Below are 17,667 nucleotides of genomic sequence, written 5' to 3'. Positions count from 1 at the left end.
GAAACTGCTGGTTTACACCATTTTCTCTCTACTTTGTATGAAAAACTTTTACAAAAAAATTGAAAAAAAGAATTAAAATTAAATGCTTTAAATTTAATTAAAACTAAAAGATAAACTAAAAATGGTTAAACCTTGTTTTGTTTGTTAACATCAATACCAGCTTCCAAGAGAATTTCTACAGACTCCTGAAGACCATCTTGACACGCATACATTAAAACAGATTTGTCATCCATCTGTTATTAAAAAAAAAATTTGTTGTTATTTCAGTATGACATCAACAGTTACATTTTAGGCATAGATTAGCAAGCAGAACTATTTGTATATATATGCTTACATGTACATTAGGATATTTCTTAAAACATCTTTTTTTTAAAAATAGATGTTCTCCAACCCCTAAATAAGGTTTATAAAGGAATACCAAATGAAAAAAACATTTTTATTTAAGGGTTGCTCAAGACACTTAAACATATGACAGGTCACTGATGATATCAAAAAAAAAACATTCTTAAAAAGTATGCCACATTAAGTTTCTAAAATTTGATTGAAAAAACTAATTAAATTTTATAGTTTTTAAAAAAAACACAAAAACCCAACATATTAAACATGGAATGACAAATAGATAGAACATACGAGGAGTATTGCTTCATTGACTTACAAATAGGTAGAAAAAGAAAGGAGTGCTTCTACATTGATTGACAAATAGGTAGAACACACAAGGAGCACTGCTACATCAACTAATAAATAGGTAGAACATGCGGGGAGTGCTTTTTTATTTTTTAAAAAGAAAAAATAAAGTTTTCATTTTATGTTAAAAACTAAAGATGATCATGAAAGAGTATATATATATATATATATATATATATATATATATATATATATATATATATATATATATATATATATATATATATATATATATATATATATATATATATATATATAAAGGAAAAATCAGGGAGAATATATATATATATATATTACAAATGTAAAATTTGTCAGTGTATCCAACAAGATAAACCCCTAATGTTCTTAAAAAAGCAGTAATAAAAGTAATAAATTAGAACAAAGCAGTAATAAATTAGTAAAAAACACTTGTCAATCTTTTATATTTTACTGTAAGTTTCTCCTTTTGTAGGATCATCAATAAAATGTCTAAATGTTGTTCTGTAAAATTGTTAGGAATAACATCTGAAGTTCAATGCCTGTACTGACTATAAAAGCAACATAAGTAAAGATGACAAGGAAAGCTTACTTATTAAATGCTTTTTTGCAGTGCTCTGTAGCAAAAATTGTTACAGATTCAGTAATTAGGCTCTACAGTTTCTGTAATTAGGTTTTCTTAGAGCATTTTAAAAGAAGAAAAAAACTATAAAAAAAAAGTTAGAGAAAAAAAAAAAATTATAGAAAAAATATTTTAAAAGGAAATTCAAAACTGTTATAATCAATTTTTAAATTTCTATACTTGTTGTTAGCAGGTAGTTATGGTAACTACAGTATTTTGTTAAAATTGATTGCAAAAATTTTTTAGAATAGGAATAATTTTTGTTTGGGCATTTGTTTTTACAACTTTTTAAAAGGTACCTATTTTCTTATCCAATATAAAAACTAATTCTGATTGTTTAATTTATTAAGGTTCTTTCGGTTAAAATAAGTATTAATTTCCAATTTTTCTTGCTGAATGAGCAGGGACAGATACTGTAAAATAATGAGACTTAGAAAACAAGATTGAGTTTTAGTTGATGGAACTAGTGATGACAACTTCTTTGAGCTGCAACCATGATAATATTTGTAGAAAAGAGAAAGAGATGCAACTTTACGCCAATGGAAAGAGGCTCAAGCTTAGCAAAAAGAGTCCAACTACGTTTACAATGCGCTTTTGGATCTTGCTGAAAGAGAAAGACCATCATTAGAAGAACCAGCCCAAATATGACAAGAGCATTCCATACAGGGACGAATAAAAGATTTGTAGAGAATGAGACTTTGCTGAAGTAGAGAATGGAATCAGGAGAAAGAAAATGGCAAGCACGATAAAGAGAAGCAACTTTAGCAGATGCTAATTTAGCAATTGATTGCATATACAGTTTGTATATACAATATTTTGCAAATGATTGAAGTTATTGGAACCTGGGAACAATAATGCCCAACAAATTTAACCCCCCTTCCCTAAATGTGAGGTTATTGAATTATTAAAATATGTTTTTTTAACAAAACAACTAATTAAAATAGTAAAAAGTCTTACAGTTAAATCAACATCAATGCCATAGTTAACAATACTTTGTAAACAATGAGTGTGCCTTTTAGTTGGATATAGGCAATAATGGAGAACATTTTTACCTGAATTATCGGTTACTAAAAATAAACAAAAAATTTCAAAAATAAAAGCAGGCAAGTTTCAAATAATAATTATGGCTATGACAATACATGAAGTAATAAAAATTATTGTAAATTGTTTTTATTTACTAAATAAAATGAAATATAGAAAGCTATATTAAAAATAAGTTATAAAGAAAAATTAAATTAAAGTCCAAATTTTTAATCATTGTATAACTATATAAATTGTAATAACTTTCATAAGGTCAATAATCTTTTCAAAATAATCTTTATTAAAAATTATCATCTTTTCTTTTAAATATCGATAATCTTTAATAATCTTTTCATTTGTAAAAAAAAAAGGATGATGATAATGATGATTTTATGATGATGATGATGATTATGATGATAATGATGATGATGATGATGATGATGATGATGATGATGATGATGATGATGATGATGATGATGATGATGATGATGATGATGATGATGATGATGATGATGATGATGATGATGATGATGATGATGATGATGATGGTGATGAACTCAAACACACATGTAAACATACACACACACATATAAACACACACACACACACACACACACTCACACACAAAACTGGCATATTGTAAAGCCTTATAACAAAACCTTATACATCTCTAGTTTCTCTAGTTATTTTCTTATTTTCTAGCTATTCTCTAGTATCTCTAGTTATTTTCATTTCAATTAAATATTAATAAATCATTATATTAAGTTATCATTTATAAACATAACTAAAAAAAATGGTAAAATTATTTTAAGGCAACAAAACAACATTTATATCTTGGTTCTCTTTTAATAGTGTGACATTATTTTCAAATAATGACTATAAAGTATATACAAAATTTCTTGGTGACCTGCTAGGTTGGCTTTGGGAAAATATTCCAATAACAATCTTAAAGCTTGAATGTGTCCATAATATGCTGCTTCCATGAAAGGTGTACATCCTTCCAAACTTTTAACATCGCAATCAGCTCCAAGATTTATCAAAACTTTCACTAATGTTTCATTATTTGTTCGAACAGCCAAATGCAAGCTATATATACCTTGAATAGGATCTTAATAAAAAAAGTATGATATTATAAATACAATACAAAACTAAGATCAAAATGCAAAATAGATTTTTAAAAGTTCTATATGAAAAGTAGTTATACTAAATAAGTTTTAAAACAATTTTATAAAAATCTTTTTAAACTTATTTTTATTCAATAATAAATATTAAAATTATGAATAAATAAACTATACAACAAACTTATAACAAACTAATAACAACAACAACAATTATATTATTATAACAATAACAGTAATTATAGTACCCTTGTTACCATTGTTACCATTGTTAGAGAATTAATTCAGAAGCACTGAAAGAGTTAGCAATAAATTCAAAAATGCGTCTAAAAAAAGTTCAAACTTCAGACATTTTTAGAACATTTTAGAAGAGGATGAGTTACATGTATTTATAGTTAAGCTGTTTCAAATCTGAAGAGCAGTATGCTATAAAGTTTTGATCTAAGCAAAATTCTTGGTTACTGACATGTAAGTTAGTAGCTGTCTGACAATCTTGTGTTTAATTTTGAAAGACATGTGCTGATAAAGTATTTTATGCAATAACAGGTCTCTTGTAGGCTATTATTTGATGGATTGATGAAATAATTTAAAAAATATTTCTGATTTTAAATGGAAAGGAGAATAACATATAATACCATTTTAAATGCATTGAAGTTTTTTTTGAGATTTTTGGTATGTGCCTCTTAGAAGACAGCTAGAATAGTTACAAGTAAACAATTTAACAGAAGTGTTTATAAGTAAATAAACATTTTTCTTAGATAGTTAGAAATAACTAATTGTATAAACTAGATGTATGTAAATTATATAAACTATATCTATGTAAATTGTATAAACTATATCTATGTAAATAATCATATATAAAAAATAACTAAAAAAAGTGTTTATCAGTAAATAAACACTATTTTTATGTAGTAATAAAACTTGTATTTTCTTTTTTTTTTTTTTTTAATAATTTGCTTTTTTATATGATTTGTTTATGTAAGTAATATCTTAAAATACAGGTAAAATCTTAAAAACTTTTGAAAAATATTTTTCAAAAAAAAATGCTTAATATATATTTTTTAAAGCATAAGATTCAATCTTTTTTATAATTAAGATAATATAAAGTTTTAGAAAGAGTAATAAAATGCTGAAAGTTATCATTATATTCAAAGATATAAAATTTATGCTACTGTTTGATTGATTAGTCATAACATAAATATTTTCTGCATATTATGAGCATATTTCAATAATTTGAGGGTCATTTTTTTAGTTTTTGCATACTTGGACTGCTACCCAGCATTTATTTTAGGCTGAACAAGTGGAATGCTAACTAGCATTCTGTCGAAGCTATTTATATGGGCTGGTAACCTAAATTTTTGGGTTGCTAATGAACATTTCTATTAAGTTTAACTTTAGGCAACCCATTTTAGGAAATTAGAAATGAATTTCTTACAATTTTTTTAACAATAATTCCAACTACCTAGCATAGGTAAAAATGCGCCATCAGATACTTTGACACGATTTTAGAAATGGCAAGCTCACAAAGTAAGATTGCTCTATTTTTTTCATTTCTATTTTTTCATTTTAATTATTTTTTTCTTTCATTTAAAAATTAAATAAATTAATTAAAGAACTTGCAATCCAGTTATGTTTAAGCGATAAAATTAAGATATTTAATAGAAATGCATCAATATCTCTCATGTTATTTCTTTATTGAAACAATTGTTGTTATTAACAAGCATAATGTACATAATGTACATCTTATAATATTTCTCCTAAAGTAGTTGCCTAAAACATAAACTTTGGTTTCAAATTAAATTTCCATTTAAATAACTATAATATTTAAACACCTGCTAGATTAACTAAATTAGGAACTCCATTATGCACAATCTTCTTAACTTTTTCAACATCCTTTTTCACAATAGCTTGAAAGAGCTTTTGAATTTGTAATTCAGATAACCTATCTTCATTTGAGAGCATAATCACCTTGTAAACAAATGCATACATATTACTATAAGTAATTTTTTAAAACTGTATAAATGTACTCACATTAACAAATAACTATACACATAAATGCAATAACACATCCTCAGGTGTGGACTTAAAAAAAAAAGGCTTATAAAAATTGTTATAAAGTTTTCAAAAAGATTTTGAATTTTGTTAACTATTAAATTCATTAACTTGAATATATTATAGCTTAGAACATAACACTTTAATAAAGTATATAAAATCCATCTACAATTTAAACTGGTAATAGCTTATATGGGTGAATACTTTTACTGTTAAAAGCATATGTGTGCATTTCAAATACACTGATTATGAAATAAATGACAGAAAAAAAAAACTCTTAAAAAAGAAATCTTAATTTTTAACCATTAATTTCTTTAAAAGTATTCAAAATGTTTTACAAGCAAACATTTTTTATATTTTTGTTTTTATTTCTTTGAAAGAAAAACAAATGCAAATAACCATCTTTTCTTAGTAAAAGTATACTTTATATAAACAGCCACTTATTCATGAAACATCCTGTTTTTGTTTAAAAAGTAATAATAACTAGTTTTAAATTTCCAGCAACAAGAAACTTAAGACTACTTATTTTATAAAGTTACTTTCTCAAAAAATAATTTTTTTCTGAAAACTTTCTCCTATTATAAATTAAAAATATATAAATTATAGTTAAGAACTTTATGGTGGCACCTCATTATCTTTTTTTTTATTCCTTATTTTTACTTCATTATTATTAAGTCTACATCATTATTAGGATTAGTTAGTTTATAAAGTTTTTTTCTTAGAAAATAATTTTCTCTAAAAACTTCTCTTATTATAAATATAAAAAAGATAAATTATAAAGCACCTTCCGGATTTTGAATGGTATCAATATGTTTTAAACCCCTTATTATCTTTTATTATTTCTTATTATTACTTCATATAATATAAATACTATAGTTATAATAGTACTACAACTACATATATATTCAGTTCATTATATTTCAACCAATGGCCTGTGGAAAACCTCTGGCTTTCCTGATTTTTACATGTTAATATTTGCATTATCTAGATAGGTTAAAGTCGAAATTTATAATTGATAAAAGTTTATATTACCTTGAACTTTTTTCATATTCATAATCAAACTATTTTGAATTAAACATTTTATATAAATTAAATAAATCTATGATTCAAAGTAACTAAGATGAAATATTTGTAAATGTTTCCATTTTAGCTATAATTACTTATTTTATGAAGTTTCAAATAAAAGGAAATTTTTCAAAAATTTTTTGTGCAGATTTTGAACTTTTTTGTTAACTTTACTCATTTGTGACTTTATGTACCACTTTTAGTTCAAAATTTTTAAAATTATGACAAAAAAAAATTCAAACACAAGCGTAACATGTTAGAAATTAATAACAGGTTAAACACTTTCATATGTACATCAAGTCCACTTAGTGGGCTTGATATACATATGAGAAAAACAGACAAATACCTTCCATCAATCTTGTATCTCTTCACAAACAATTTTTATGATAAAGAAGTTTATTTCAGTTTAACAGCAGCTAACTCTTTCTAATTAAATTTTCTTAAAAGAGTTTTACGTTATTGACTTAAAGACTTAATTAACTGTTAGATGAACCATGAACCTAATTGAAAACCAAAATAAATATTAAGTTTAAGACAAAACATGAGTCTTTAAAATTTTTAAATTATCATTTAAACAGAAAACAAAGTTTTAAAAAAATATTATGTAGTGTAAGATTTCAGAAAATGACACTGCTTTTTGTGCTGAATAAATTTTTAAAAAAATAAATTTCAAACGTTTAGCATCTAAAAATGCTTTTAACTATTTTAAAAAGTTTGTTTAAACTCTGTTTTTTTAAAGTAAACTCTTTTTTTTTTTTTTGTCAAATTCTTTACAACTTGTCAAATTCTTTGTCAAATTGTCAAATTGTCAAATTTTTTGTAAAATTTTTGAAGAATTTTTTTATCTTTTTATTTTCTTTTGATTTTTGTCTTTATTATTGTTGTTGTTGTTGTTGTTGTTGTTGTGTGTTGTCCTTTAATAAGAGACAAAAAACAAAACAAAACAAAAAACAGTCGTAAAATAATTTATGAATAGTTTTTGTTTCTCATGATAAACTAACTGAAAATATCAGCTCGTCATGTCATGTCACTCTGATAATACAAAAGTAGATTACCCAGTCAAAAAATAATTTATATTTAAATAAAGCATAACACTTTTTACGAATAAATATATTTAAAATATATAACAACAATTTGCCCTGACAACAACACTTGTTGTTGTTGTCTGTACCGACGGCACCGGAAATGCCAATCTCCCCTTTATCTACTCCGACCCCCTCGCTCCTTTTTTTTCTATATCAGCAAAATTGTCCCTAGATTATTTGTCCGTGATTTTACTGCGTTAAAAATGTCTAAAAAAAAACAACTTCTTATGTTATGTTAGTGGTTAGGTGGCTGTCAAATAACCGATATGAATTTTTGATAACGCAGTTCTGGAGAGTTACCTGTACTTTAGTTTCCCTGTAGACAATCAAATCAACTTAAATAGTCAAACTTTTTTTGTGTGTGTGTGTTGGTATTGCATAATCAAATCTTTTACAACATGTAAAATCCGTAGACTTATAAATTCAAAGTCTAGATAACAAAAAAATATACATATAATATTAAAATACAAACAAAGGTATCTGATAGAAGATCCTAATGATCTTATCGCCAGAACCTTTTTTCAAAAACAACACTTATTTCAATCAGGCACGCCGGAAAGCCTAAGAAAAGGGGTGGAAAAACAAAATACAAGTGCACTTGCCAAAATATCAACACAGTATTTTACTATATATAATATCTAATATAAATAAACCTTTTAATTAAGCCTACCGTTCTCTGAAAAACACACAAAAAATGTCACTTTTTCTACTACTTTTACTATTACGAATCGCGTGTACAGTGCAATTAACACTAAAGGTTATAACATCCTATTAAACAGTCTAATAAATAAACCAACTAATTCTTAGCTACTTTCTAGATGTCAATAGTACAAGTGTACTATTGTCATCTTGAAAGTATAAGAGCAGCCTTGGTACAGTGGTAGCGCACTTGCCTCAGAAATAAAGGACCTGTGGTTCAAACCCCACCTCTGGGCAAGTTTTGCGACATCAGTTTGGAAGAAGGCCTGAAATTACGATGAAATGCTTATCCGCGGTGCTCTGTCATAAGACCGTAAGGGCTTCTTGGGGCACCTAAATATAATTGAACAAAAAAAAAAAGTTGTCAATAGTACACTACTATTGTCACTGCAAGTTCTTATATTAAACAGCATTTGTTCCTTCTTAGTAATATCTGAGGATTCATCTGCAAGTACCAAATAGAAATGTTTATCTTTGATCAGTTCAATAATCTGCCTTCGTGCTTCTAAGGTAAGAAGTTATTCTTGCTCTTGAAAGATTTCATGAGATAAAACATAATGGTTTTCAACCATCAACATTTCTAATGCCTTTTCACTTTTATTCTTATCCAAATTAAACTGGTAAATATTGAATTCTTTATCATTATTACCTGTTATAGCTACACCCTGTCAAAGCAATGTTTTCAATGTTCCAAAATGAGCTAGCAAGCCTTTTCTTTAAACTGCTTGCTTTTCCATGTACATATGGTCAATTTGAGTATTAATTGTTGTAGACTTTATATTTTCTTTCTTATTCTTTCGAGCATTTGCAGCCTTATGAACACTGGAGTCCTCGTGATATTTTAGTGCTGCTGCAGATTTGCCCCATGTTCTAAACCCTTTCCCGACTCCATGCTTAAACACTCCACCAGAACATGAATTATATTTTTAACAGTTTTCATAAAAGACAGCTTTCAGTGATCAATCATAAAATAACCAACTAAACTCATTATACCACGCCTTAATACAAGTTTTTCCATTTCTGTCACTGTTTTTTTTTTATCAATTTCACTAAAATCCTTTCCTTTTCTTACAAGATTTTTCGTCAGAATTTCACCATCTTTTACATAGGACTCCTGTTTTTCTGTATTGTCTATTTTTGACTGCCTATGTCAACTTTATCCTGATTCTGTAGTTCACCGTGAGGGTTCTCAAGCTCCACCGGTTCAGTTGTTGTTTTTTTTCAACAAAGTAGTAATTTTGATTTAATATGGTGATGCTGCTGCTTTTAATAATTCCATTGTTTTTTTCTTTTGAAGTCTTTTGGCCTTCGGCATGACTGTTCAGTGATTAAAACCGCTATATTTAAGTTAAGATTACGATTAATAAATAAAGTACAAAGAGATATAAATTTGTACGCAAATAATCGTCGAAAATAATTATCGAAAATAAAAATACTAACTGAAAAAATTATTGCTATACTTTTTTTACAACTGTATATTGCATAGGCGTGTCCACATATTATTTGCAGGTCGTGCACAACAGTGGCATATTCAGGTTCCTACTCCCCCTGTACTTGTATACTTTAGGTAATACTTAGTAATAGTTAGGTTATACTTGGGTAACTAAATAATAAAAAAGGCTTTCTATAGCTAAGAAAGTCTTTTTTTTTACCATCCATTTTTATAATTAAAGTTCTGTTCGGTAATTTTTTCGCGCTTTTAACTCTCTAAAAGGTCAAAAAAAATAAAGGGTCACTAACAACACTACTACTAACATTATTAAGTATCGTATTATTATATAGAGACGCTATAGCAATTTATAATGTAAGTTAGATCAAATTTCGCAGGTCATGCCTGTGCATGACAGGCAAGACCCGTAGACACGCCTATAAATTTTAGATTTCATTTTAAAATATTTTAGCGTTCAAAAATTATGACCATATAAAGTTTAACAATGTGTTCCTTTTTTTTCTCTTTTTCTTGAAAATAAAAATACAAACTCAAAAAACTATTGCTTTTTTGCAAAACATCTACTAAAAAACAATCGGAATATATATAAAGAGTTAAAGTATAGTAACAAAAAGTTGTAACGTATGTTGATAGCAAGAAGAATTAAATTTACTATAACATATTTTACTTAATTTCGAATTGATTTTTGTAAACATATCAATTCTAAACGTGATTGTGATTTACAAAAAATTCTTTAACGTCGGTTTATTTACCTGAGTTGTTTTTAAGTTGCGCCACTGCTGCTTGTTGATTCTGGGACTTTTTTTTTGTCTTCAATAAAATATTTTTTTAAAGTTTAAATCAATTTTAAACTGTTTTCTCTTTCAAAAATTTGAAAAAAAATTAATCTTTACTACCTATTCCACCTAGTTACCAGTTCCAGTTGGTAGATATTGGTAATAAAATACTGATGATGAAATGTTGGATAATAAAATGCTTTTAAAGCACAAAAATTTACCATACCTATTTCCTAGAAAGGATACATTCATGCTACCCTTGCCACCCCAGCCAAAAGGGCAGAAGTAGCAGTTGCTACCCTAGGCTACCCCTTTCCTGCGCACAGTGGGACGAAATCCCGATTTCGTGGCCAAAAATCAAATTTTTAAGTTTTATATTTTCGTCTTTTTACGTTCAGATCTTGTTTACAGATAGTCCTAGAACAAAATTCCAAACAGGGCAGGTATATACCTGCTCTAGGGTGGCCTGGGCGTCAGTTGACATTTAGCCTCCGTTCGGTACGCACTAAACAAGTGGACACGTCGAAAAATTCTTGCCTGTTTTAAAGTGCTGTTAAACTAAAGAAACTATTTCAATTGGAATTCGGCAGAATGGAATCACCTTCTGGAGGCATGTAGAATATATGGTTATGCACTGTTATTGCTAATTTTAATTTTTTTCATATTCAAATCGCGCGACAAGTAAACATAAAAAATTGTAAATTTTTTATCTGAAATTGATTTTCTAATGTCGTTTTAAAAATTGAACCGCGGTTATCCACCTTCTTTTCACAAGGAACTAATCGTGTATAGTGTTAAATATAACGTATTAAAAAACTGACTGCCATTGAGTGCCATTTTAATAATGAGACTAGTTTTTATTGAGGAATGCGTGGTGCGACATTAAACTATGTTAATAGAATAATGTCGCACCACGCATTAATGGTCATGGAAATTAGTGAATTAACATTATTTAATAGCACAAATTACATTTTAATGCAATAATTTTTTATTTTAAATATATGCTTTAAAAGTTACTTCTTATTCCGTTTTATGATAATCTCAAAGTTTTATAAAATAGTCCTCAAAGAACATTCAGCAGTTATTACTGTATTTTTTTTTACAGAGTCTTCCAAATCTTCAAATATGAAATTTTCAAGAAAATATATATTCTTTATGATGAAAGACAGTTTAAAAAATGAATATAAATTCATCATTGATGTTTTGATAGATGCAATTTTCAAAAAAACGGAACATGTGATACAAGTAGGCGAGAATGAAATGTCATTATCACGGTTATTTTCAAATTTTCGATCGAGATGGAGAGCAGCAGGAAGATGGGAAGATTTTTTTCTGAAAAAAAATGAAGAATGGTTGAAGGGCACCGTACAATTTTCAAAATTATCCAATACTGAATGCACAACACCTGAGAAGATTGTGAAGAGTGATAATAAAAAAGGAACATGTGGGCGACCTTCGCAATCCTTTGCTTCATCTAGTGAAAGATCAAAGAGGCAAAAGACTCAAGAAGTACGTTTTACTTTTTCTACAGAAGAATTGGCATACGCTGCCCAAATGAGTTTAAGGACTTCCGTTCAAGTACATGCTGCTCAAGTTGTTAAAGATGTCACATTAACAACCACAACAAGAGCCTCAAAATATATATCCGCTGTTAGTTCACAAAATGAAGTACCTTTAACCCCAGATGAAGCACTTTCTTTAATGATCGAGAAAGGAGAATCAAAGCACTCTTATCAACTATCAAGAAATGTAGCTAGAGCACATAAATGCAAATTATACCCATCATACCTTGAAGTAGAAAAAACAAAAAAACGTTGTTATCCATCAGTTGTGTACACAACTGTTAGTGAGTCGTGCGCACAGATTGAACTACAGGCTTTACTTGATCATACCACATCTATAATTATACAACTTCAGGCTGATGTCATGATACCCTAAATCCGGAAATTCTGCAAAAATTAGCACTTTACCGTAAATGGGGATGTGATGGAAGCAGCGGTCAAAGTGTTTATAAACAAAAACTTACTGAGACTGGAAAATCTGATAAAAGCATTTTTTATTCTTCTCTTGTACCTTTACAATTAATACACAACAACCACGAGACGGGTGAAGCAACTATTGTGTGGAAAAATCCTAGACCATCATCTCCGCGATTCTGCAGACCAATACGATTGCAGTTTGTACATGAAGATGTACAGTCAACATTGAAAGAAGTTGCCGACATTGAACTGCAGATTGAGGGTCTTGCACCATATGCTAATGAACAAAATGGAAAATCCATTTCAGTAACTTATTGTATGTCATTTACAATGATAGACGGTAAAGTCTGTAATGCAGTAACTGGTTCCACTTCTACACAACGCTGCTTCCTGTGCAAATCTTCCTCTTAAGAATTTAATGACATCAACAATATTATAAAAATGGACATTACAACAGATAATTTAAGATTTGGCATATCTACATTGCATGCATGGATTCGTTTTTTCGAGTGCTGTTTGCATCTGTCGTATAAGCTAATAACTGAAAAGTGGCAAGCTCGTCGAGAGGAAGATACAAAGAATGTGATAATACGTAAGGAAGAAATACAGACTCAATTTAGGATAAAACTGGGGCTTATCGTTGATCGACCAAAGCCAGGATATGGAAGCTCTAACGATGGAAATACAGCGCGCCGCTTTTTTCAAAATGCTGCTATATCTGCTGAAATAACAGGACGATGAAAAATTGATTCACCGATTTTATGTTATTTTGCAGGTAATTTCGAGCGGGTTTGATATAGATGATGAAAAATTCAAAGACTATTGTGTAAATACCGCCCATTTATTTGTTGCTCTATATCCGTGGTATTACATGCCTACATCTGTACATAAATTGCTGATCCATGGAGCAGAAATTGTAAAGTATACCCTTTTACCGATCGGACAACTTTCTGAAGATGCCCAAGAGTCACGCAATAAGGACATTAAAAACTTCAGATTACATCATTCAAGAAAATGCTCAAGAGAATCGAATATGAGACATTTTTAATAGGCTCTTATTAACATCAGATCCATTTCTCTCGAGCATCAGGAAATTGCCCCAGAGACCGGTAAAATCTCTACATCAAGGAGCTATACAATTGTTAAAACAACCTGAAGTCACCAGACAAGAGACAAGGAACGATTTCGATTTAGATACAAGTGGTTCAACATCAGATTCCGAATCAAATGATTCGAACATTGATGAATATGACATACGTGATTTTTGTTACTAGGATTAAAGAAACAATTTTTTTACATATATGTGAGTTAATCTTTTACCAATTTAAAAAAAAAAAAAAATTAAAATTACAAATTTCTGTTTTTTTATTAATAGTATAAATTTGAAAATAATTTTGCAATGTTTTTGCTCTAATTTAACTCCTGAATCATTAGCAATGACCTTGAAAACCAAACTACATGAGATTTCATATTTTCAACGTATGAACAGTTTTTGCCGCCATATTGGAGCCGCCATTTTGAATTTTTTAAATCTGACCTCAGATTCCTAATCAGCGACCTCGAAAACCCTTATGTAGGTACTTTGGGAATTTTGGCCACAAAATCAGGATTTCGTCCCACTGTGCGGCGTGCCTGTTTACAATACCAGAAAAAAAAATTACAATATAATATATATAAATTGTATCATTTTCATTATATATTGTATAGCTACGTTATCAAAAGTGTTCAAAAATATTTTCAAATGTGAGAATGAAATTTTTAATTTATTTTTGAAGACTGGCAAAGTAAACAACAAATCAAAATTTGGTAAAACAACCCTATTCCAGAGATGTGGTGCACGATATGAAAAACAAAATTGTTTAATCTCGTTTTACAAAGCGGCTTATTTACAAAATTATTATTTCTTAAGAAGTATTTGTTAATGGGTTTCAAAAAAATAAATCTTTAAAAACTAGAGGGTATGAATCGATTTTCCACATATAAATGAAACATAAAACATTAAATACATTTAATTCGTATACATTGAGTATTCTCGTTTCCATAAAAATATTTTAGTATGTGAGAATCGATTTGCAAAATTGATTAAACGCATGGCGTGTCTCTGACGGTGGTAAAGACGTTTTAACTTACTTTTTCCTGTACTACCCCAGGCAATAATGCATAATTATTGCCTGGGATAGTACATGCAAAATATTATTATAACTGTGAACAAATGAGTAATAAAGTTGTGTTAAATTTTTTTATCTAAATATACTCTGGCCTTGTATAAAATTCCAATACTTTTACACACTTTAGCGCAAATGTTTTTTTTTTTTTTTATTTCAACTTTATCAATAAAAAATTGAGGCGTATTTTTGAGTAAGGAACAGTTTTTGGAGAGTGAATGAACGAGAATCCATTTTGTTATGTTTATGTTTAGGGTTAATTTGTTACATTTGAACCAATTTGATACTTTTTGCAATTCATCATTCATCGTCGAAAAGAGTTGGTAAATGTTATTATTAGAGAAATAAATTGGTATCATCTGCAAACATAATACCTAAAAGATTCGAGGCTTTATAAAACTCATTTACCTAAATCAAGAACAAAAGTGGCCCAAGAATAGAACCTTGCGGAACACCACAGGATATTTATAACAAAAATTTTGGATATATCATTATAATGGACAAATCGTTTTCGATTTGATAAATCGAAAACAATTTGTCCATTATAACCATTCGAAACCATTGTAACACTCTATTTAAGTTTATGGAGCAAAATATCGTGATCTGATCTACATTATCAAACGCTTTAGATAGTTCAATAAAAAATCCTAATGTAAGTTGTGTATTTTCAGAAGAATTAAAGGAATTGCGTACTAACTGAACAATAGCATGTTCAGTTGAGTTATTTTTTTTAAACCAAATTGATTTTTGTATAATAGATTATTTGTATAATAGATTATAATTATTATTGAAATAATTGAACATTCTATTGTACATAGTTTTTTCTAAAATTTTTGAGAAGGTAGAAAGGACGGAGATAGGTCAGTAATTACTAATATTAGTTCTGTCAGTTTATTTAAAAATTGGAATAATTTTGGCAATTTTTAATCGATCAGGAAAAACTCTTTGATCAATAGATGCTTTAAAAACTTTAAATAAAACAAATTTTAACTGTTCATACTCTATAGAGATTTGTAGGCTTTTTCAAACTCTTCAAAGGATAAATAAGAAAATAACTTATTAGAATAAATGCAATTATCCGAAGGTGCTAAGAAATAAATAAATAAAGCTTTGGTGTTAGGAATCTTTTTAGCAAGTTTCGTATCAATTTTGATAAAAAATTTGTTAGATTTTTGAGCTATATGAGCTATTAGGCTCAAATATGCTTTTGTTATTAACTTTATTCATCTGGGGTTAGGAGTTTAAGCATAATTTTTTTTCCTAGTGATTTCTGTTATTATTTCCCAAGTGTGATGGGAGTTTTTTTTAGCTTTATCAAGAAGTTTTGAGTTGTAATTTTACTTTTAACTTTTTCCAAACTTTTTCAAACAAATATTTGTAGTCTTTGTATATTTTTTCAGCCGCGATTGATTTTGTTTTTAAATATTTTATGCATAGTTTTTGTTTTACTTTGGATGATTTTTTAAAACCCTTGGCAATCCAAGGTGAATTTAAGTTTTTTGGGCTTAATTTTTTTCCCAAATTGGAAATTAAGCATCATAAATGGAATAAAATGTTTTTAAAAAAATTACGTAAATAATGTTTGCATTGCTGCTAAAGTCTATTTGCTTTAAATGCAATAAATTGTTCTTTAAACTGTTCTACATTAGCGTGGTCAAAAATAAGTTTTTTTATATTTTTGTTGTGTTGAATTTTAAATTTTAGCGCTTGATTGAATTGCTAAGAAAATTGGAAAATGGTCAGATATATCCGTGTTTAGAATTTCTTTTTGAATATCATTGTTAAAGATATCTGTTGTGATAATATTATCTAGCAGAGTCGCTGTGTTTACTGTCACTCTAGTAGGGCGATTGACCAAGGATACAGCTCCTCCTTTAAAAATTGAGTCACAGAAATTTTTAATTTTGGTGTCATTGCTATAGAGAAAAAAGTCCATAATAAAATCTTTGATAAGAAAATACTTTTTTTTTTCTTTTATTCCTTTCGTCAGGTGGTCGATAACAACAGCTTAATAAAATATTTTTTGTATGATTGATGAGAATTTCGATAGTTAAAATTTCTTTATCACCGTCAGAAACACTTAAATCTTTTCTAATGCAATGCGCGATATTTCCATTTGCATAGATAAGAACTCCACCACTGCGTTTGTTATTTTGCCTCTCTAAAGAGATTAATTCAAAATGAGGAAGATCTTTGTGTTAACAAAATTTGTGTTATCAAAACTTGTCGAACTAATCCAACTTTCTGTTAAACAAATTACATTTAAAAAGTTTTTAGTTTTTTCAATAAAATTTAATTTTTCAAAATTATGACTTGGGCTTTTTTTTTTTAGTAATTTTTTCAAAATTACGAATTAGGATTCTTGTATGATCATAGTTTTTGTCATTAGTTTTCTTATATAAAAAAAATTCTTTTAATTCGCTAGGATAATGATATGAGTAATCAGAAAATAAATCATGATAGTTTATGTCTGGGTCTATGTTTTGTATCCGATAATACATAACTTAAAAATTACTTTTCATGTTCCCTGCAAAAAATTGTGTCAAATTTTAAAAACGGCATACTTACCTTCTTTTTGCAATTTTATAACTTCTTCCCATAGTTTTTTTCGAACTTGAATAGTTTCCTTTGCAAAGTCTTCATACATGTAAATACCTTTCCGCGCATGTTATTTAACTTAAGGAGAATATTTTTCGTTATAATTTAATAGTTTCAAAACAATTGTTCGCTTTTTTCCTGTTTTTATTTAACCCGATCTCACAATTATAATTTGTTTATTAATTTGGAGTTTTTCAGTAAATATGTTTTCTAACAACTAACAATTTTTTTACAATCTTCCCAAGATTCACCAGGTAGTTCTTTAACACCATCAATTCGCAAATTATTTCTTCGGGATGGATTTTCGAAATCTATTAATTTTTTTAAATATCTTTTAAAATATTTGATTCATTATTCGAATCAAGAAGTGGTTTTTCG

At 28.0% G+C, this 17,667-nt stretch overlaps 1 protein-coding gene across 3 annotated transcripts in view; it reads right to left on the bottom strand.

Annotated features, from left to right (window-relative positions):
* The window catches only part of LOC100205039 (ankyrin repeat and EF-hand domain-containing protein 1), a 51,931-nt gene extending 34,624 nt beyond the window's left edge, over positions 1–17,307 (bottom strand). For 2 of the 3 annotated variants that reach the window (XR_010636822.1, XM_065791663.1), the window contains exons 1-6: positions 7,593–7,701; positions 6,884–7,037; positions 5,253–5,388; positions 3,210–3,410; positions 2,240–2,349; positions 132–233 (exon numbers count right to left, since the gene is read on the bottom strand). Coding sequence is in view for 2 of the 3 variants with exons in the window: in XM_065791663.1 (XP_065647735.1) it covers positions 132–233; positions 2,240–2,349; positions 3,210–3,410; positions 5,253–5,382 (543 nt within the window). In the remaining variant the exon portion in view is untranslated. Of the gene's footprint in view, positions 1–131; positions 234–2,239; positions 2,350–3,209; positions 3,411–5,252; positions 5,389–6,883; positions 7,038–7,592; positions 7,702–17,259 lie in introns of those variants that run through there. The other variant, XM_065791664.1, reaches the window with a different exon arrangement.
* Positions 17,308–17,667: the final 360 nt, after the last annotated feature.

Source organism: Hydra vulgaris, chromosome 02, assembly GCF_038396675.1.
Source record: "Hydra vulgaris chromosome 02, alternate assembly HydraT2T_AEP".
Lineage (NCBI taxonomy): Eukaryota > Metazoa > Cnidaria > Hydrozoa > Anthoathecata > Hydridae > Hydra > Hydra vulgaris.
Note: the sequence above shows the minus strand (reverse complement) of the source record. Positions and strands in the feature narration are given on the sequence as shown.